This window comes from Pangasianodon hypophthalmus, chromosome 25 (assembly GCF_027358585.1).
Source record: "Pangasianodon hypophthalmus isolate fPanHyp1 chromosome 25, fPanHyp1.pri, whole genome shotgun sequence".
In the NCBI taxonomy this organism is placed as follows: Eukaryota; Metazoa; Chordata; class Actinopteri; order Siluriformes; family Pangasiidae; genus Pangasianodon; species Pangasianodon hypophthalmus.
This window is the reverse complement of record NC_069734.1, coordinates 12,256,541-12,271,781: the sequence shown is the minus strand read 5'-3', so window position 1 is coordinate 12,271,781 and position 15,241 is coordinate 12,256,541. Positions and strand designations below refer to the sequence as shown.

Below are 15,241 nucleotides of genomic sequence, written 5' to 3'. Positions count from 1 at the left end.
CAGTTGGCCTCCATATCTATTACATCTGCGTTTGCTTTATGTGCTGTAGAACCTGAAGGCGGCCGATAACGATCCCACGGCACCCCCCTATGACTCCCTACTGGTGTTTGATTATGAGGGTGGTGGTTCAGAGGCAGGATCCCTGAGCTCCCTGAACTCCTCCAGCTCAGGAGATCAGGACTACGACTATATTGGTGAGTGGGGACCACGCTTCAAGAAACTAGCTGACATGTATGGAGGAGGAGAGGACTAAGAACTGAGAGAGAGGAGATCTTTCTGAAAAGTCTTGTCAGGCATGAAGCACAAGGATGGATGGATGTAAATATGGGACAGTTTTAGTTTCCATGTTGGCTTATGCTTAATATTGGAACGGCACTGTCTAAAACGCGCCAAAAGACCTTGCTAAGAGAGTTGCTATTTTTTTTCTGGATCATTTGTTGATGGATGACCTTTACTGCATGGTTTTCAAAGCACTGAGGTACAATGTTTAATCAATAAAAAATTTTATGAAGTGTTGGTACCCCCATTTCTGTTTTAATGACTTTAGATAATGAAAATATTTTACATGTGTCATTTTCTGTACCATGCAATTCCTTCTGTATAGCCATTTTTAAGTTGTATGTTTTACTTTTTTATATATTAAACGTTATATACACCATTTAGTGTTTTTTTTTTTTTTTTTTTTTTTTTTTTTTTTTATAAATTTCTTTTTAAAAAGGTATGGCTATTGATATTGGCTGTGCTATTAAACATTCTTTTGGAGCCAGCCATCAATAAGGTTGTATTTGAATTCTTTACTGAATAACTTAATCCTAATGGTCCTGGAGACAGGCATTTGAGTTCCTGTCCCAAGGTTGAATAATAGGTTTTGAATGTGATGATTAAAACATGTAAGGAAAGCTTGAGCACAAGTCGATGGATAAATGACCCAAATGTTAGGCATAATCATATTTTTGTGAAAAACTATTAAACATGTATTGTAAAAACCAAATGGTTCACATTGCTGTGGCACTGCAAGGGTGTGCGTCACGGATGGTGAAATACAGGTTGTCACCTAAGTTTGGCTAAAAGAGTGTAAAATATCTAGTTGCTTTATTTTTATTTGAGAACCAAGCCAATCTTCTGCATGAGTAGAGGTAATCAGTCAAAGGCTTGAATGCTCAATATGTGTTGGCCACTTCATGCACTGCACTACATTACTCCCTACACTACAATACTCTGGAATGTTGCTTCAAACTGGTGTACAACACAGGGTATGTTGTACTATCTGCACTGATGGTATCTTTAAGTAACTACCTTTGTAGTATATTCCTTTAATGCACAGCTTCCCAGCCCTGGTCCTGGACTACCCCTGTCACATGTTGGTGTTCTGCACAAACACACCCACTTCATCTCAGGAAGAGCTGATAATTAGCTGCTGATGAGTTTAATCCAGGACCAAGGTTGGGAACTTGTAATGGAACATTGCTTAGCACTTGCATTGAGGTTGCTATTTTCATAGCTCTCCCCTTAACCCAACTAAAATACAGGATGTAGGTAATATTTTGAATGTAGATTTGTAGGTGTTTCATTCAGCTGTTGTCTGTTTTGCTGTTTTATGTAATTACTTTTATGTGGACATGATGTGGAGCTTGCAGGACAAAGAACGTTCATTAGCACGAATGTGTGGTGCTGCACAATGCATTTACAGAGCAACTAAATGCATTTGAAAATATCTTGGACAAGTACAAACAAAAGTAATTGTGCAAGTGGGATTACAAGTAATAGTCCCAAGCACATCTCTAGTTGAGACTAATTATGGACTGGAGTGATGAGCGGTCAGAGGCAGAATTCACAGATGGTGCTGGTATTTCTACCTATGGGTTTCTGTTTTTCCACTGATTCTGTGGACATAGGGTCATATTTCATTTAAAAAATAAATAAAAACAAAACCCACTTTGGGTTGAAATCCAAATACAGATAGGAATATTTTGAGCACTGAACAGATACAGTGTTATTGCATTGCATTACACCCCTAATTTATAGGTTACGAGGGACATTTAGTTTAAATTTCACCTAGTTTTCTACATGAGTGTGTGTGTATGTATATATATGTATGTGTGTTTGTGTGTGTTTATATATATATATATATAGTGCAGCAGCTCTGTTAACAGAAACGCCTTGTTGATGAGAGAGGTCAGTGGAGAATGTCCAGACTGGTTCGAGCTGAAAGAAAAAGCTACAGTAACTCAGATAACCACTCTGTACAACTGTGGTGAGAAAAGCAACTCAGAATGCACAACATGTCAAACCTTGAGGCAGATGGGCTACAACAGCAGAAGACCACTTTGGGTTTTACTTCTGTCAGCCAAGAACTGAAAGCTGAGGCTGCAGTGGGCACAGGCTCACCAAAACTGGGCAGTTGAAGTCTGGAAAAATGTACCCTGGTCTGATGAATCTTGATTTCTGCTGAGGCACACAGATGGTGGGGTGAGAATTGGGTGCAAACAGCATGAATCCATGGACCCAAACTGCCTTGTGTCAACAGTCCAGACTGGTGGAGGTGGTGCAATGGTGTGGGAAATGTTAATACCAATCGTTGCTTGAATGCCACAGCCTACTTGAGTATTGTTGTGGACCATGTGCATCCCTTCATGGCCACAGTTTACCCATCTTCTAATGGCTACTTCCAGCATGTTAATGCACCGGGTCTCGAAGCAAAGGTCACCTCAAACTGGTTTCATGAACATAATAGAACACCTTTGGGATGTGGTTTCGAGAGCAAAGGAAGGCCCTACCCAGTATTAATATACTGTTCCTAATAATGTGCTCAGTGAGTGTACATGTAGCCTATAAGTACATGTACATGTAAATGTAGAGCTAGGGTATTTAAGAGTGATAATGTTCAGTTTGCCTCTTTTGTAAATCTCACAATATTTGTTGACCATTGTTTCAGATAAGATTATATTATGAACTTTCTACTTGGTTCTTCTTAGTCATTTTTTAGGTCATCATATAAAATATTTAACACCTCTTTACCGTATGGCACATTACAAGCGATAGGGATTTAACCCAAGGTTTCGAAATGTGAGCGATGGACCAAGAGTCACAAAAAGAAAATGAAAATGTGTTTGTCTCATTGAGTTTTAGTGTTTTAAATTCTTGTTGATGAGTTTAACCTAGGTGATATATAAGATATCCAGTATGAGGTGTATAGTTTTAACCCAGTATGGAATATCTTGTGTAAGGTGAAAAGAAGGTCCACTAGATGGTGCCATTGATTTTTAGTTTGATCTGTAGTCTTGTAGGCATTTTAGATGCAGATGTACAGAAAGGTTAAAAAAAAAAAAAAAGCAAAACTGATACTTACTCAGTTGGTGTTTTTAACGACTGTGGTGCAGAGCACTGTGTAACATGTTGCTGCGAAATCTCTCACAGGTGTTCAATACGGGTGAGATCTGGTGACTGTGAAGAGCATAGCACGTGATTTACATCATTCTCATCCTCATTAGACCATTCAGTGAGCCTTCTTGCCCTGTGTACGGGGCCATTATCATCATAGCATGTAGGCAATCAGTTAAAATAATATAGTTTTTGCACCACTGAAGTTTCAGATATGCTTTTGTCTTTGTAATGGCATGTTTATGCACTGCAACCCGACTATTCTTACTGACAATTTGATGACATCCTGAATTGACAGTTTCAGTCACCTGAAGAACAGTTGCTCTTCTGTTTTTCCTTACATATTGCACTTCCTTACATATTGCACTTCCTTACATATTGCACTATGCCTTATTACTGATGTCTTTGCCATAGATCTAACTGCAGATGTCACTTTATTCATTGTTGCTACTGAAATGACACCTGAGGGTCTTGTGAACCAATAATGAAGCCTCTTTCAAAGTCACAGATCTTTCCCTCTTTCCAGCTTGGTCTAATATTAAGGTCAACCATCTTGCCACATGCCAGTATGGAGTGTGGTAGGATGTTAATTGTTGAATTGTACTTTTTTTTCTGCTAGTGAATATGAGGTTAATATAAAATCTGTAACTATTTACTATTTTCTACTTCTTGAAATGTTAGTCCCTTAGTCTGTTATATATATATATATATATATATATATATATATATATATATATATATATATATAAGATTATGATGGGTTTTTTTTCTTTTTAAAATAGGCAAGACAGGACATGATGAAACATTCTGCGAAAAAAACTCAATATCATAATGTGTACACTGACTGTCAAAAACTAGACATGTAGCTTTTGAAATTGTTGTTAAATTAGTATGTTGTTTGATGCTTTGCACTAACTTAACATGTAGAAGATAATACTACATGTAAATATTTGTGAAATTATAAACTATATTAAAACACTTGCACACACTTTCTTAACCTGATTAGTTTTTAGTATGTCCATAAGTTTCTCAGAGATGCTTCTCTGTGTCTCATGCAAGGAGAACACTAAAGTTTGTGGAGCTGGTTGGACATGTCTGTCCCTCTCTAACCGTTTGGTCTGATTCCTGCCAGAGCAGCTTGGTGGTAGTGGATCCCACACCCTGGGGGGGATGCTAGTCCATCACAGGGCACCATGCACACACATATATTCACACACTCATTTACACCTAGCAAGTTATCTTAGCCAATCCACCTACTGGCATATTTTTGGAAGGTGGGAGGAAACTGGAAAACCCAGAGGAAACCCACAAGGACACAGGGAGTATATGCACAGAAATGCTATACACAGACATTAACCTGAGCCTGGATTGACTTTAGGACCCTGGAGCTGTGAGGCATAATAATAATGTATAAACTTCATTTATAAACTGTAAGCTTTCACAGAAAATGAAAAAAGACAGGAACTGTATCCTCCGCTTTCTTGATTTTAAAAATAGACAAGCTATATAATTATAGTTTTGAGAACAAAAATTCTTTCACCTACTTCAACATACTTATAATGTACTTTTAACTGCCTTTCATTGACTTGTCAGCAGCAAATGGTCATTTTTTTAAAGGCCCTTTTGTAATAATAATTTTGACCTGGGTGCTTCATTGTTATGGAAATATTGTCATTTGTGGGTTAGTCTAATAGCCTAACCTATATTTCATATAGTTATTTTGGTATTAAAATAATTGACTTTTTTTTTTTTTTTTAAATAGCTCATCTATTCAGATGTAAATGCTTTGAGTTTCAGTTCATGTTTTGTTAACCCAATTCATCAGTACCAAAGCTGCCCTTTTCACACACATACATCTCAACCGCTCCTTCTAACAATAAGATCTGCTTTCTGAGAACCCAGTGAGGTTCATGTGGTGAGAAAATAAAGAGAGAAAGAAATGTGGGTGTGTGTAAATCCACTTCACATCAGCTACTATACATACGTATATATATATATATATATATATATATATATATATATATATATATATATATATATATATATATATATGTATACACACACACACACACACACACACTACTGGTTTTAGAACACCCTCATTTTATAATTGACATTTAAGCACTTCAAGTCCAGTGAACAACCTGAAATATTAAAAAGTTATGTGGTAAACTGCCAGAGGTTAAGGAAGAAAAAAACTGAACAATAAATGGAAAACTGTAAAATAATGCACATTTCAGAGTTATTAAAAAATGCCTTTTTCAGGGAACCATTGGTTAATAAATTACTGCTGTTCTGTTGCAGTGTAAGTAAATTAAGCTTTGACAGTTGATACAAACAATTCCTACAGATGTCCCAACTTGTTGATTACTTACAAACCCTCTGACTGTATAAAAGTGGTGTTGGAGCACACTGTGTCACTACACCCTCTGGGGCAGTATTTGGACAATATTGCACTGCAGGATGTAGTATATTGCCAACATAATGGCAAGAAAAAGGCAATTAACAAAGGAAGAAAGACAGAACATTATAACCCTTAAACGTAAACCCTTCAGAGGAATTGCAAAGAAAGCCAGGGTGTCAATGAGTACAGTTTCCTAAACTATCAAAAGGTATAACAAAATCAGAAGACAAGTTTCTGAGAGTCTGCTCAGCTTGCATGATAGGCAGCTCATAGGACAGCACCTTCAAACACAGTTTAACACTGGTTGAAGTAAGCAAGTCAGAGTTTCAAAGATGAAGAGAAGAATTCGAGCTGCAGGTTTGACAGATCAAGTGGTAGAAAGAAAGCCAAAGCTAAGATGGCAAAATAAGAAAAAGAGGCTCGTCTGGGCCATGCAGCATCGCCAGTGGACTACGGAAGACTGGAAGAAGGTCTAATAGACTTTCAGTTAAAGCTTCAATTAAACTTCAGTTAACTTTCAGTTTCAGTTTATTCCACAGGGTTTTTGTACGCAGTTGACATTTATGGCATTGAGTAGGTGAAAGGTTGGTTCCTCAGTGTACCAACTCAGTGACCAACTGTGAAACATGGAGGATGAAGCTTGATGGTCTGGGGAGCTTTCGCTGGATCCAGTGTTGGTGACTTTCACAGAGCGACTGGCACCTTGAACCAAAAGGGCTACCATAGCGCCATTCAATACCACCTGCTCTATGCCTAGTTTGTCAGGGGTCCATCCTACAGCAAGACAATGAGCCAAAATATATCTCCAGGCTATGTCAGAACTGCCTTAGAAGACAAGAACAAGACAGTGAGCTTCGAATCATGGAATGGCCACTGACTTAAAACCCACTGAGCTAGTATGGGATGAACTTGACAGAAGGGTGAAAGCAAAGCAAGCTACGAATGCAACACATTTGTGGCTTGTGTGATAGGGGGCTCACAGGACAACAGCTAACTTTCTGAACAATGTTTAATTTCCACTGTAGAAAGAATGCCTTGGGTGTGTTCAGCTGTTATGTCTGCAAAAATTTAGATTAAATTTTGTTGAACAAAACAATTCCATGATTTTTTTTTTTAATCTGCAATTGTTTATTTGTTGCTTTAATTTCAGAGTACATTGAGCCATTAAACTGCATAAATATCAATAAAAGCCTAAAAAAAAATGGGGGATGTTCTAAATGTTTCATTTAAATATTTATTTGGTGGCAAAAACATCAGTAAATAACAGAAAATTAATAAATTAACAATAACACAAATATATCCATTCAATAAATCTCTATATCCAGATTTTCTAAATATTTTCCTTAGCAATCTATCAAAATCTATGTATAACCTCAAAAGCCTTAATATTCCCACTGTAAACTCCCATAAGACGGTGCCACATGTGGCTATGTTTTGCTATTTTGATCCTACAGGCCCACATGCACCTGTTTTGTTGGGGTATGCAGCTCGAAATATGACTCCGCCCCTCTTCCACTTGTTCTTTTACTCTTATTGGCTGTCTGGGATGTTTATGCTAATTAGCAGCTTGCCCCCTGCACCTGACTCCCTGTGAGACAGCCCTCAAGCATCAGCTAGACTTATTTAAACCTGCCATCTCTGTCTCTGGGCATAAACCGTGATTCTTTCCATGCTGGCATGCTGAGACAGGAGTCGCATCTGCTTAAAAAAGTTTCTAAAAGCTTATCATAGGATATTAAGATGCCTCGATCTTTCTTGGTGAAAAAACACCTCAGTCACAAGAAGCCCAACTATGGCACGCTGGATTCACAGAGTGGTGGTGAGTTATTTTCACATTCCATACTGGGCCATGCAGGAACAATGGATTTATACACTTTTTAGTTTGTAGACTGTAGACCAAAGGGGTCAGAGTTCAGACCTGGACCGCTGGAGTCAAGCACATTTTGGTAAATTCCCTGGAATTAGGAATTAGAGTCCCTGCGAGTGAAGTGGGAAGTTGAATCAGGTATTTTTGAAGAAAATCACCTAAAATGTACTGAACTCTGTGCCTAAGGGACTTGAATTTGGCACCACTGCTATAACCCTTACAAATTATTATTACCGACTTTGTATTTCTTGAAAGCAAGACTTTTTTTACTTTGTTAAAGCAGTTTTGAAACACTTTAAAAGTCTGACATGGTGCATGCTTTGTTTTAGCTGCACTGTTTTGTCTATACGAACAGACTATAGGATCGATGAGCTGCTAGTTTGGTGATGCTCTGCATCAGAGACGAGTCAGTCATGACAGAAGTGAAGCAAACCTTTGCAACAGATCCAACAAGCGCAGTTTGAGTTTAGCAGGTGCAGGATCTCTCCCAAAAGAGGAGCTTTTATTGTCAGCCCTTGTTTTGGAGATCTGAAGGGTCCCATTAAACATGGTGAAGGGGGCTCGCTAGAGCATGATTCGCCTGAAATCTGTGGGGTTTTTTTCACAGGCTTTCTCGTAAGCAAACAAGCCCCTTAACCTCCTCTGAGAAAAGGACATACTTTACTATTCAGCAATGAACTTATCTGCAATTAAGCAGCTGGGCCGAGAAAAAAATGGTTGGGAAGCTCTCTTAGATTGTATCCCTAACACTGACTCAGTGAAAACACTCGCTGAAAAAATCCATTCAAAATAGCTGGACTACAGTTCAATCCACTCATTTTACAGGTTTTAGACAAGTTTTTAACATTCACTTAGAGCAAGAAGTCACTTTATAGGTGTTTTGGTGGTAAGTATTTAAGGGAATGGTTAAGCAAACTGTAAAAAAAAATAATAATAATAATATATTTTTTTTTTGTCCTTACACCAAATGTGCTCAGTCAGTCAAAATATGTTCATTTTTTTTTTAAGTAACACGTTATGGAAGTCGATCACACCCAAAATCTGTTCAGGAAATATGACATACACATCAGTGATGACATACAACCTGCTGCTGTAGTTTAGGACACAGTGTGACTGTATTCTAGAAAAATGAGCAGAATGTCATCGTGTAGCTGAACACTGTGATACAAAGCAATCCTCTTCTCCTTATGGTAATTTAGTATCATTCCATACTCCAGGTTTTGCCTCTTAAAATTTGAACGTGAATTTATACTGAAAACCTGGAAGTCATGCAAGTGGTAATATAGTCCCACTGGTAACTAAAATGTTGTAGTTTGATGCAGGTATATAAAGATTTTTGCAGATGTATTTATGGAAAAGACGCACATCTTTTATTTGTTACAAAAGTAACCTTCAGGCTGATGGAAGAAATTGTGTTTTATGCTGAACCATTTTTTGTCAATGAGGAAATGCAAAATATATGTGCTTACTCTTAATTTCCCTATTTCTAAGTTATATTATTAAAAGTTTAATCATGTTTTTCTGATTAAGGATCCGAGTTATGGAAATTCTATGATAACTGCTTAATCACATTTATTCATTTCACTCATGAACCAACCCAAGCGTAGAGCTGAGGGTGAGGGTAAAAGGGCTTTTGCCCCAAAAGTGGGTCCCTGGTGGGTCTGGGATTTGAACTCACAACCCTCATGTCACGTGTACAGAACCACAACCACTGCTCTTACAGAAAGTCACAGGAACGTCCCTCCCGAATAATCACATGATTCACATGTGAAAGTTAGACATGGTTTTTAGACACTTCACATGTTATGTTTCACATATTTTCACATATAGACTTCTTTTTCATGTGATTATTCCAATGATTCATTTATTTCCACATAATTTTTTTTACATAATTTGTTTAAGTAAATTTTTTAAAACGTAATATTCACATGATGAAGTTCACGTGTACAATTTCAGTGCACGGCATATAAATAACGCCTTCACATATTACTCACAGTCACGTGAAAAACATATGCGCTTTTCCATAAGTGTAATCTACCAGCGTATATTAAATATATTCTAACTTATTTACAAAATATTTTTGAAACATGAAAATTGTCACTGAGACCATGTTGATAATTTTACAGATCCTCACACACAAGTCATCCCTGTGCTGTCCACGTGCTCCAAACTCACCTCTCCTCATCCTGATGAAAGTTTAATCCCAAGGCCGCGCCTAATGAGCCCAGCCATAAGGTCAGCGTCACAGATGAGCTCCATTTGTGCGGTGATTGAGCCGCAGCCTTTACAGGACTCCAGACTGCCTTCAGAAGGACACACTTGCGCCGTACCCGTGAGTCAGAACCTCCTGCGAGCCTCTGAGCCTGCAGCACTTCAACGTCATCATAACGACAGAGCTTTGCAGGACAGCGTGGTGTCCAACGTTACTGTTTCCCTGTTAGGACTTGCCTCTAAGGGCAACATCCAGGAGCACTTTGAGTGTTTTGACTGTCATAAAACCTATTTCACCTTCTCTGGCCTGGCCAAACACAGACAGCTCCAGTGCGAGTGGCCATGTCAGAAATACTTCAGCTGCAAGTACTGCGACAAGGAGTATGTGAGCCTCGGTGCTCTGAAGATGCACATCCGCACACATACACTGCCCTGTGTGTGTAAGCTGTGTGGGAAAGCCTTCTCCAGGCCCTGGCTGCTTCAGGGACACATACGCACACACACAGGTACACACATACACACACACAGTCACAGAATGCAGAGTCACTTCAACTATTCAGCTGTGAAAATTAATTATCTCTGTCTGTCTGTTAATCAGTCTGTATGTCCAGCTGTCTCTCTGTCTGTCTGTTAATCAGTCTGTATGTCTAGCTCTCTGTCTGTCTGTCTGTTAATCAGTCTGTATGTCTAGCTGTCTGTCTGTCTGTTAATCAGTCTGTATGTCTAGCTGTCTGTCTGTCTGTCTGTTAATCAGTCTGTATGTCTAGCTCTCTGTCTGCCTGTTAATCAGTCTGTATGTCTAGCTGTCTGTCTGTCTGTATGTATGTCTAGCTGTCTGTCTGTTAATCAGTCTGTATGTCTAGCTGTCTGTCTGTCTGTTAAGCAGTCTGAATGTCTAGCTGTCTGTCTGTCTGTCTGTCTGTCTGTTAATCAGTCTGTATGTCTAGCTGTCTGTCTATCAGTTTGTATATCTAGCTGTCTGTCTGTCTGTTAATCAGTCTGTATGTCCAGCTGTCTGTCTGTATGTGTATCTATCTTTTTGTCTGTTGGTCAGTCTGACTCTCTGTAATGTACTTGTGTTTCAGGTGAGAAGCCTTTCTCGTGTCCTCACTGCAGCCGGGCATTTGCTGATCGCTCTAACCTGCGCGCTCACCTGCAGACGCACTCAGACGTTAAGAAGTATCAGTGCAGGAGCTGCTCGAAGACATTCTCCAGAATCTCACTTTTGTCCAAACACAAGGAGGCTGGCTGTTGCCCAACATCCTGATGGTCAAGCTTTGCCTTTCACATCACACCATGACACTTGAGGCCCTGGTTTCTCTCAGGTCCCCCTCTCCACGCTGATATTTATATACAAGAGGAGACTGGGAGTCTGCACTGTACTAACTCATTTCTGAGGCACTGTTGCTTTGAGATTTGTATATTTGTTAGGGACTGAATAAATGTTTGTGCTATGTGACTTAAGTCTACTTGAGGTTTTAGGACTCTTTTTGTGACTGTATGACAAGTCAGTGGCACTTGTATTGGATCTTCTGTTCAAGATTTTGTATGAGCAACTTTTTTAAATTAAAAATTAATTTCTTCATTTGTTTGATGTTTTATACCTCGAGAAAACCACAAATGACTCATTTTCCCTGCATCAGCCCTCCTGACCCAGGACGCCAGGTCCACTGATATCCACACACACGTGCTCATGAAAGATCCTCCATTCCCGATTCACAGTATGATGTTCCCTTAGTGGCAAAATTACACACATACAATATGTTGTCAAAGGTGATTGTTGTTTACTGATTGCTTTTTCACTGTTGACCTGTTTTTTGTCCTTCCTATCGTCTGTTATTTGTGAAGATGTTTGGAGGTGTCAACCTACTGCCTGGTTGTGTTGTTAACATGTGGTAGTAATATCTTAATTTATCAATGCCATGACTACAGAAGATATTTAACACCAAACAAAACACCAGCTAGGAAAATCACTGTGAAATTTTCAAGTTAGTTAGTTAGCAAAGCAGACTGTGTAACAGCATATAGAAATGACAGTAAGAACCATACAACAGACAGTACTAATCACTGACAAAGAAAAAAGAGAAATACACAAATTAAATATATGTTTTACTGCCCCACACTCTTACATTCACCTACACAAACCTCAACTAATTTGCACGGAACTGTTATGAGAAATATGAGATGTTTACAGGTTTAATCCAGCTGAGGTAAACTAGTTCAAATCCCCACCAAGAAACCAAGTCAGTTATGACTGAAGATTAGATTTCACATTTAAGCCATTGAAAAACCTACACCTAGTCTTGGTCAGGGCTCCTTTCTCCTGTCTCTGCAGGATTCTCCTGATAAGGGTAGAGGTAATATAAATACTTCTAAGTAGTCTCTTATAGGAACAGGAAAATACACTATACGGCCAAAAGTATGTGGACCTGAGTATTGAGCATCCCATTCCAAACCCATGGGCATTAATATTGAGTTGTTCCCCTTTGCTGTTATAATAACCTCCACTCTTCTAGGAAGGCTTTCAACTAGATTTTGGAAGGTGTCTGTGGAGATTCGTGCTCATTCAGCCACAAGAACGCAAGAGGTTTGCGCTGATGTCGGGTGAGGAGGCCTGGTGTGCAGCCAGCAAAGGTGTTCAGTGGGGTTGAGGTCAGGGTTCTGTGCAGGACACTCGAGTTCTTCCACCCCAACCTTGGCAAACCATGTCGTCATGAAGCTCACTTTGTGCACAGGGGCACTGCCATGCTGGAACACGTTTGGACCTCTTAGTACCAGTGAAGAGAAATCTTAATGCTACAGCATCCAAAGTCATTCTAGACAATTGTGTGTTTCCAACTTTGTGTTTGTCCACTTATGGGTGTGATGGACATTGTTTTATGTTTTTATTCACTAGAATTTACACTGAAATATGCGATATCAGAAATTAATAGCCATTTTTCGCAAAACAAGACAGCTCACTAATCTTCAGTCCAAATAAATATTACTCCAACAAATCCTTTTTACACCATTATGGGTGTTATACAGCATTAAATGTACAGGGGTACAGAATACTCTTATTTCAGGTTGGATGATTGCTATACAATGAATTTTACAGCCATTGTTTCAGCTCTAATTAAGATTTAAGATGCTTGTTTAGGCACTGATCACATCATTTCTTCATTTGGACAGCAGCGCACAATAGATAGAAGAGCCATGTCCATGTGACCCCACTTGCCATTAACAAGGATTGTACTTCACAGCTCTCCTTTTTCTTTAGCTAATTAATATGTCTATTTGGGGGACAGCTGTGCACAGGGAGAATTTTACAAGTCTAAATAAAACCCCACAATGCTTCCCGTTAGTAATGGGCATGGAAAATTCCTCATATATATGTGTGTTTATTGGCAGGTGGATGTGGGCCAGCTGCATGCCGAGGTGGCACCGTGCCAGGGCCGAGGGGGAAAGGGAAAAGAAAGGCAAAGAGAGAAAGAAAGGGGTGATCACAGAAAAATAGTTACTGAAATGGAGAGAGAGAGAGAGAGAGAGAGAGAAGGACAAGAAAAAAGAAAGACGAATGAAGAAAGAACAGGAGGTGAAAAACTGAGAGAATTATAAAGGAAAAGAGACATGAAGAAACAGAGAAAAGAAAAGAAGTACTGAAAGAAAGAAAGAAAGAAAGAAAGAAAGGCAAACGGAGAGAGGAAAAGAGAGGAACAGAAAAAGAGAAAGAGCAAGACAGTGTAAGAGAGAGAAAGAGGCAGAAGGAAAGAAAAGAAAAAAAATTAAAAAGAGAAGAAAAGAGAGAAAAGGAAGAAGATGAGGAGCAAGAGAAAGGCAGGCAAAGACAGGAAGAGAGATCACAAAAAAAACAAGAGCAAGAGGAAGAATGAGAGAAAGAAAAACAGAAGAACAGAGTGAAGAAGTGAGAGAAGAAATTGGCAGGGAGGAATAGGAAAGACAGAGAGAGAAAGAGAGTGAGAAATAGGCAGCGGGAGAAAGAGAGAGAGAGAGAGAGAGATGGAGGTGTCACTCACTCCTAAGAGAAATGCCCTTTTCTCCTGCAGAATGTCAGTCATGGCTGAAATGCAGGTTGGAGCCACTGAGCTGCCTGATTTAGTTCATACAGACAGAGCAGCGGAGCCACAGAGTGTTAAACACACAAACACACAGCAGTCACACACACGCTGCTGGACCGAGTGAGCCACCTGTCACGGCAAACACACTTGTCTTACAGTTACAAGCTGATATGTTTAAGAGTTCCACAACAGAAGAGTGTAAAAATGTCTGTGTAGCATTTGGATGATTTTCCTCCCTTACGCTTTGAAGTTTAAAACCGTCACATGAAGTACTGTCAGTTCCAAAATGATATGAAAATAAGCAAAATGATTGTATAAAGTAAACCTTACACCCATTCTTATTTTTCATTCATATTTTTCACAATTCTCAAGATTCTCTTTTTTTTGCATTTTCTCTTAATACATGGCAAAATTTTTGAAGATCTGAAATAAATAGAAACAAACTGACCTTGAGCTCTTTTGCTGCCATTGCCATTTTGTTGAAATCCCTTAATGATAAAAAATAATCCATCATCATGTAAAAAAAAAAAAATAAAAGTTTTCAACAAAAGTGACAGATGATTGTTGACCAGTACACATCAGGTAATGGACAGTTACAAATCCATTAAACGCACACAGGGCCATAATAAAAGAGTTTTAAAAGTGTTTAAAAGCATATCAGAACAGACCACTTCTTTGGAAGAGGATGCGTAAATTGAAGAGGAAAGTCAAAAACCACTGACCATTATAATATAAATGAGTTTACAAATGTTCTGCATGGAGGAGCAGATGTTATCCACAAGTGTCTCCAACAGTTTTGCACATTACAAAAAGAGGCTCAATGCTTTAATTCTCCCCTGGAGCTTCAATAATGATTAATTGTGGGGGTGCCAATAAAAATGCACTACTGAGGAAAACAACAAAAACAAAAAAAAACATGAAGTATCCCCATGTTTTAGCTCCAAGTATCAAAAATTCAATAATCTTTATATAATGTATGTAATGTATAGCCAGCCTGAGAGCCTTTTATATATATATATATATATATATATATATATATATATATATATATATATATATATATATATATATATATTTTTTTTTTTTTAATTCAGTAAACAATTCTCCACACTGTGCATCATCTTCCAGACAGGCTCATTACATCTCTGGTTGTTTTTTTGTTTGTTTGTTTTACGTATGATCATCATTATTATTATTATTATTATTATTAGTGAATATGTGCATTTTCAGGCATGTAGCTCTTTTGTCCGATTTATAACATACCTTTGTCTCAACAAACCGTTTATAACATACCGTTGTTAAATGACAAAACTCTAGTGT

At 38.5% G+C, this 15,241-nt stretch overlaps 2 protein-coding genes across 3 annotated transcripts in view; both read left to right on the top strand.

Moving 5' to 3' along the window:
- cdh31 (cadherin 31) overlaps nt 1-658 on the top strand; it is a 32,728-nt gene extending 32,070 nt beyond the window's left edge. For both annotated transcript variants that reach the window (XM_053229444.1, XM_026946743.3), the window contains exon 16: nt 50-658. In XM_053229444.1, the coding sequence (XP_053085419.1) occupies nt 50-253 (204 nt within the window). In that variant the 3' untranslated portion in view covers nt 254-658. The remainder of the gene's footprint in view (nt 1-49) is intronic.
- A 6,751-nt stretch (nt 659-7,409) lies between these two features.
- snai3 (snail family zinc finger 3) lies at nt 7,410-11,439 on the top strand. The gene is made up of 3 exons (XM_026946752.3): nt 7,410-7,604; nt 9,779-10,369; nt 10,949-11,439. Exons 1-3 carry the CDS (start codon nt 7,526-7,528, stop codon nt 11,128-11,130), a joined length of 852 nt encoding a protein of 283 aa, XP_026802553.3. The 5' UTR covers nt 7,410-7,525; the 3' UTR covers nt 11,131-11,439.
- Nucleotides 11,440-15,241: the final 3,802 nt, after the last annotated feature.

Excerpts from the sequence above, each read along its gene's own strand:
- snai3 (XM_026946752.3), top strand. The coding sequence starts at position 7,526 with ATGCCTCGATCTTTCTTGGTGAAAAAACACCTCAGTCACAAGAAGCCC. Across the intron at positions 7,605-9,778 it reads GCTGGATTCACAGAGTGGTG|ATCCTCACACACAAGTCATC; the intron begins GTGAGTTATTTT and ends ATAATTTTACAG. Across the intron at positions 10,370-10,948 it reads ACACATACGCACACACACAG|GTGAGAAGCCTTTCTCGTGT; the intron begins GTACACACATAC and ends CTTGTGTTTCAG.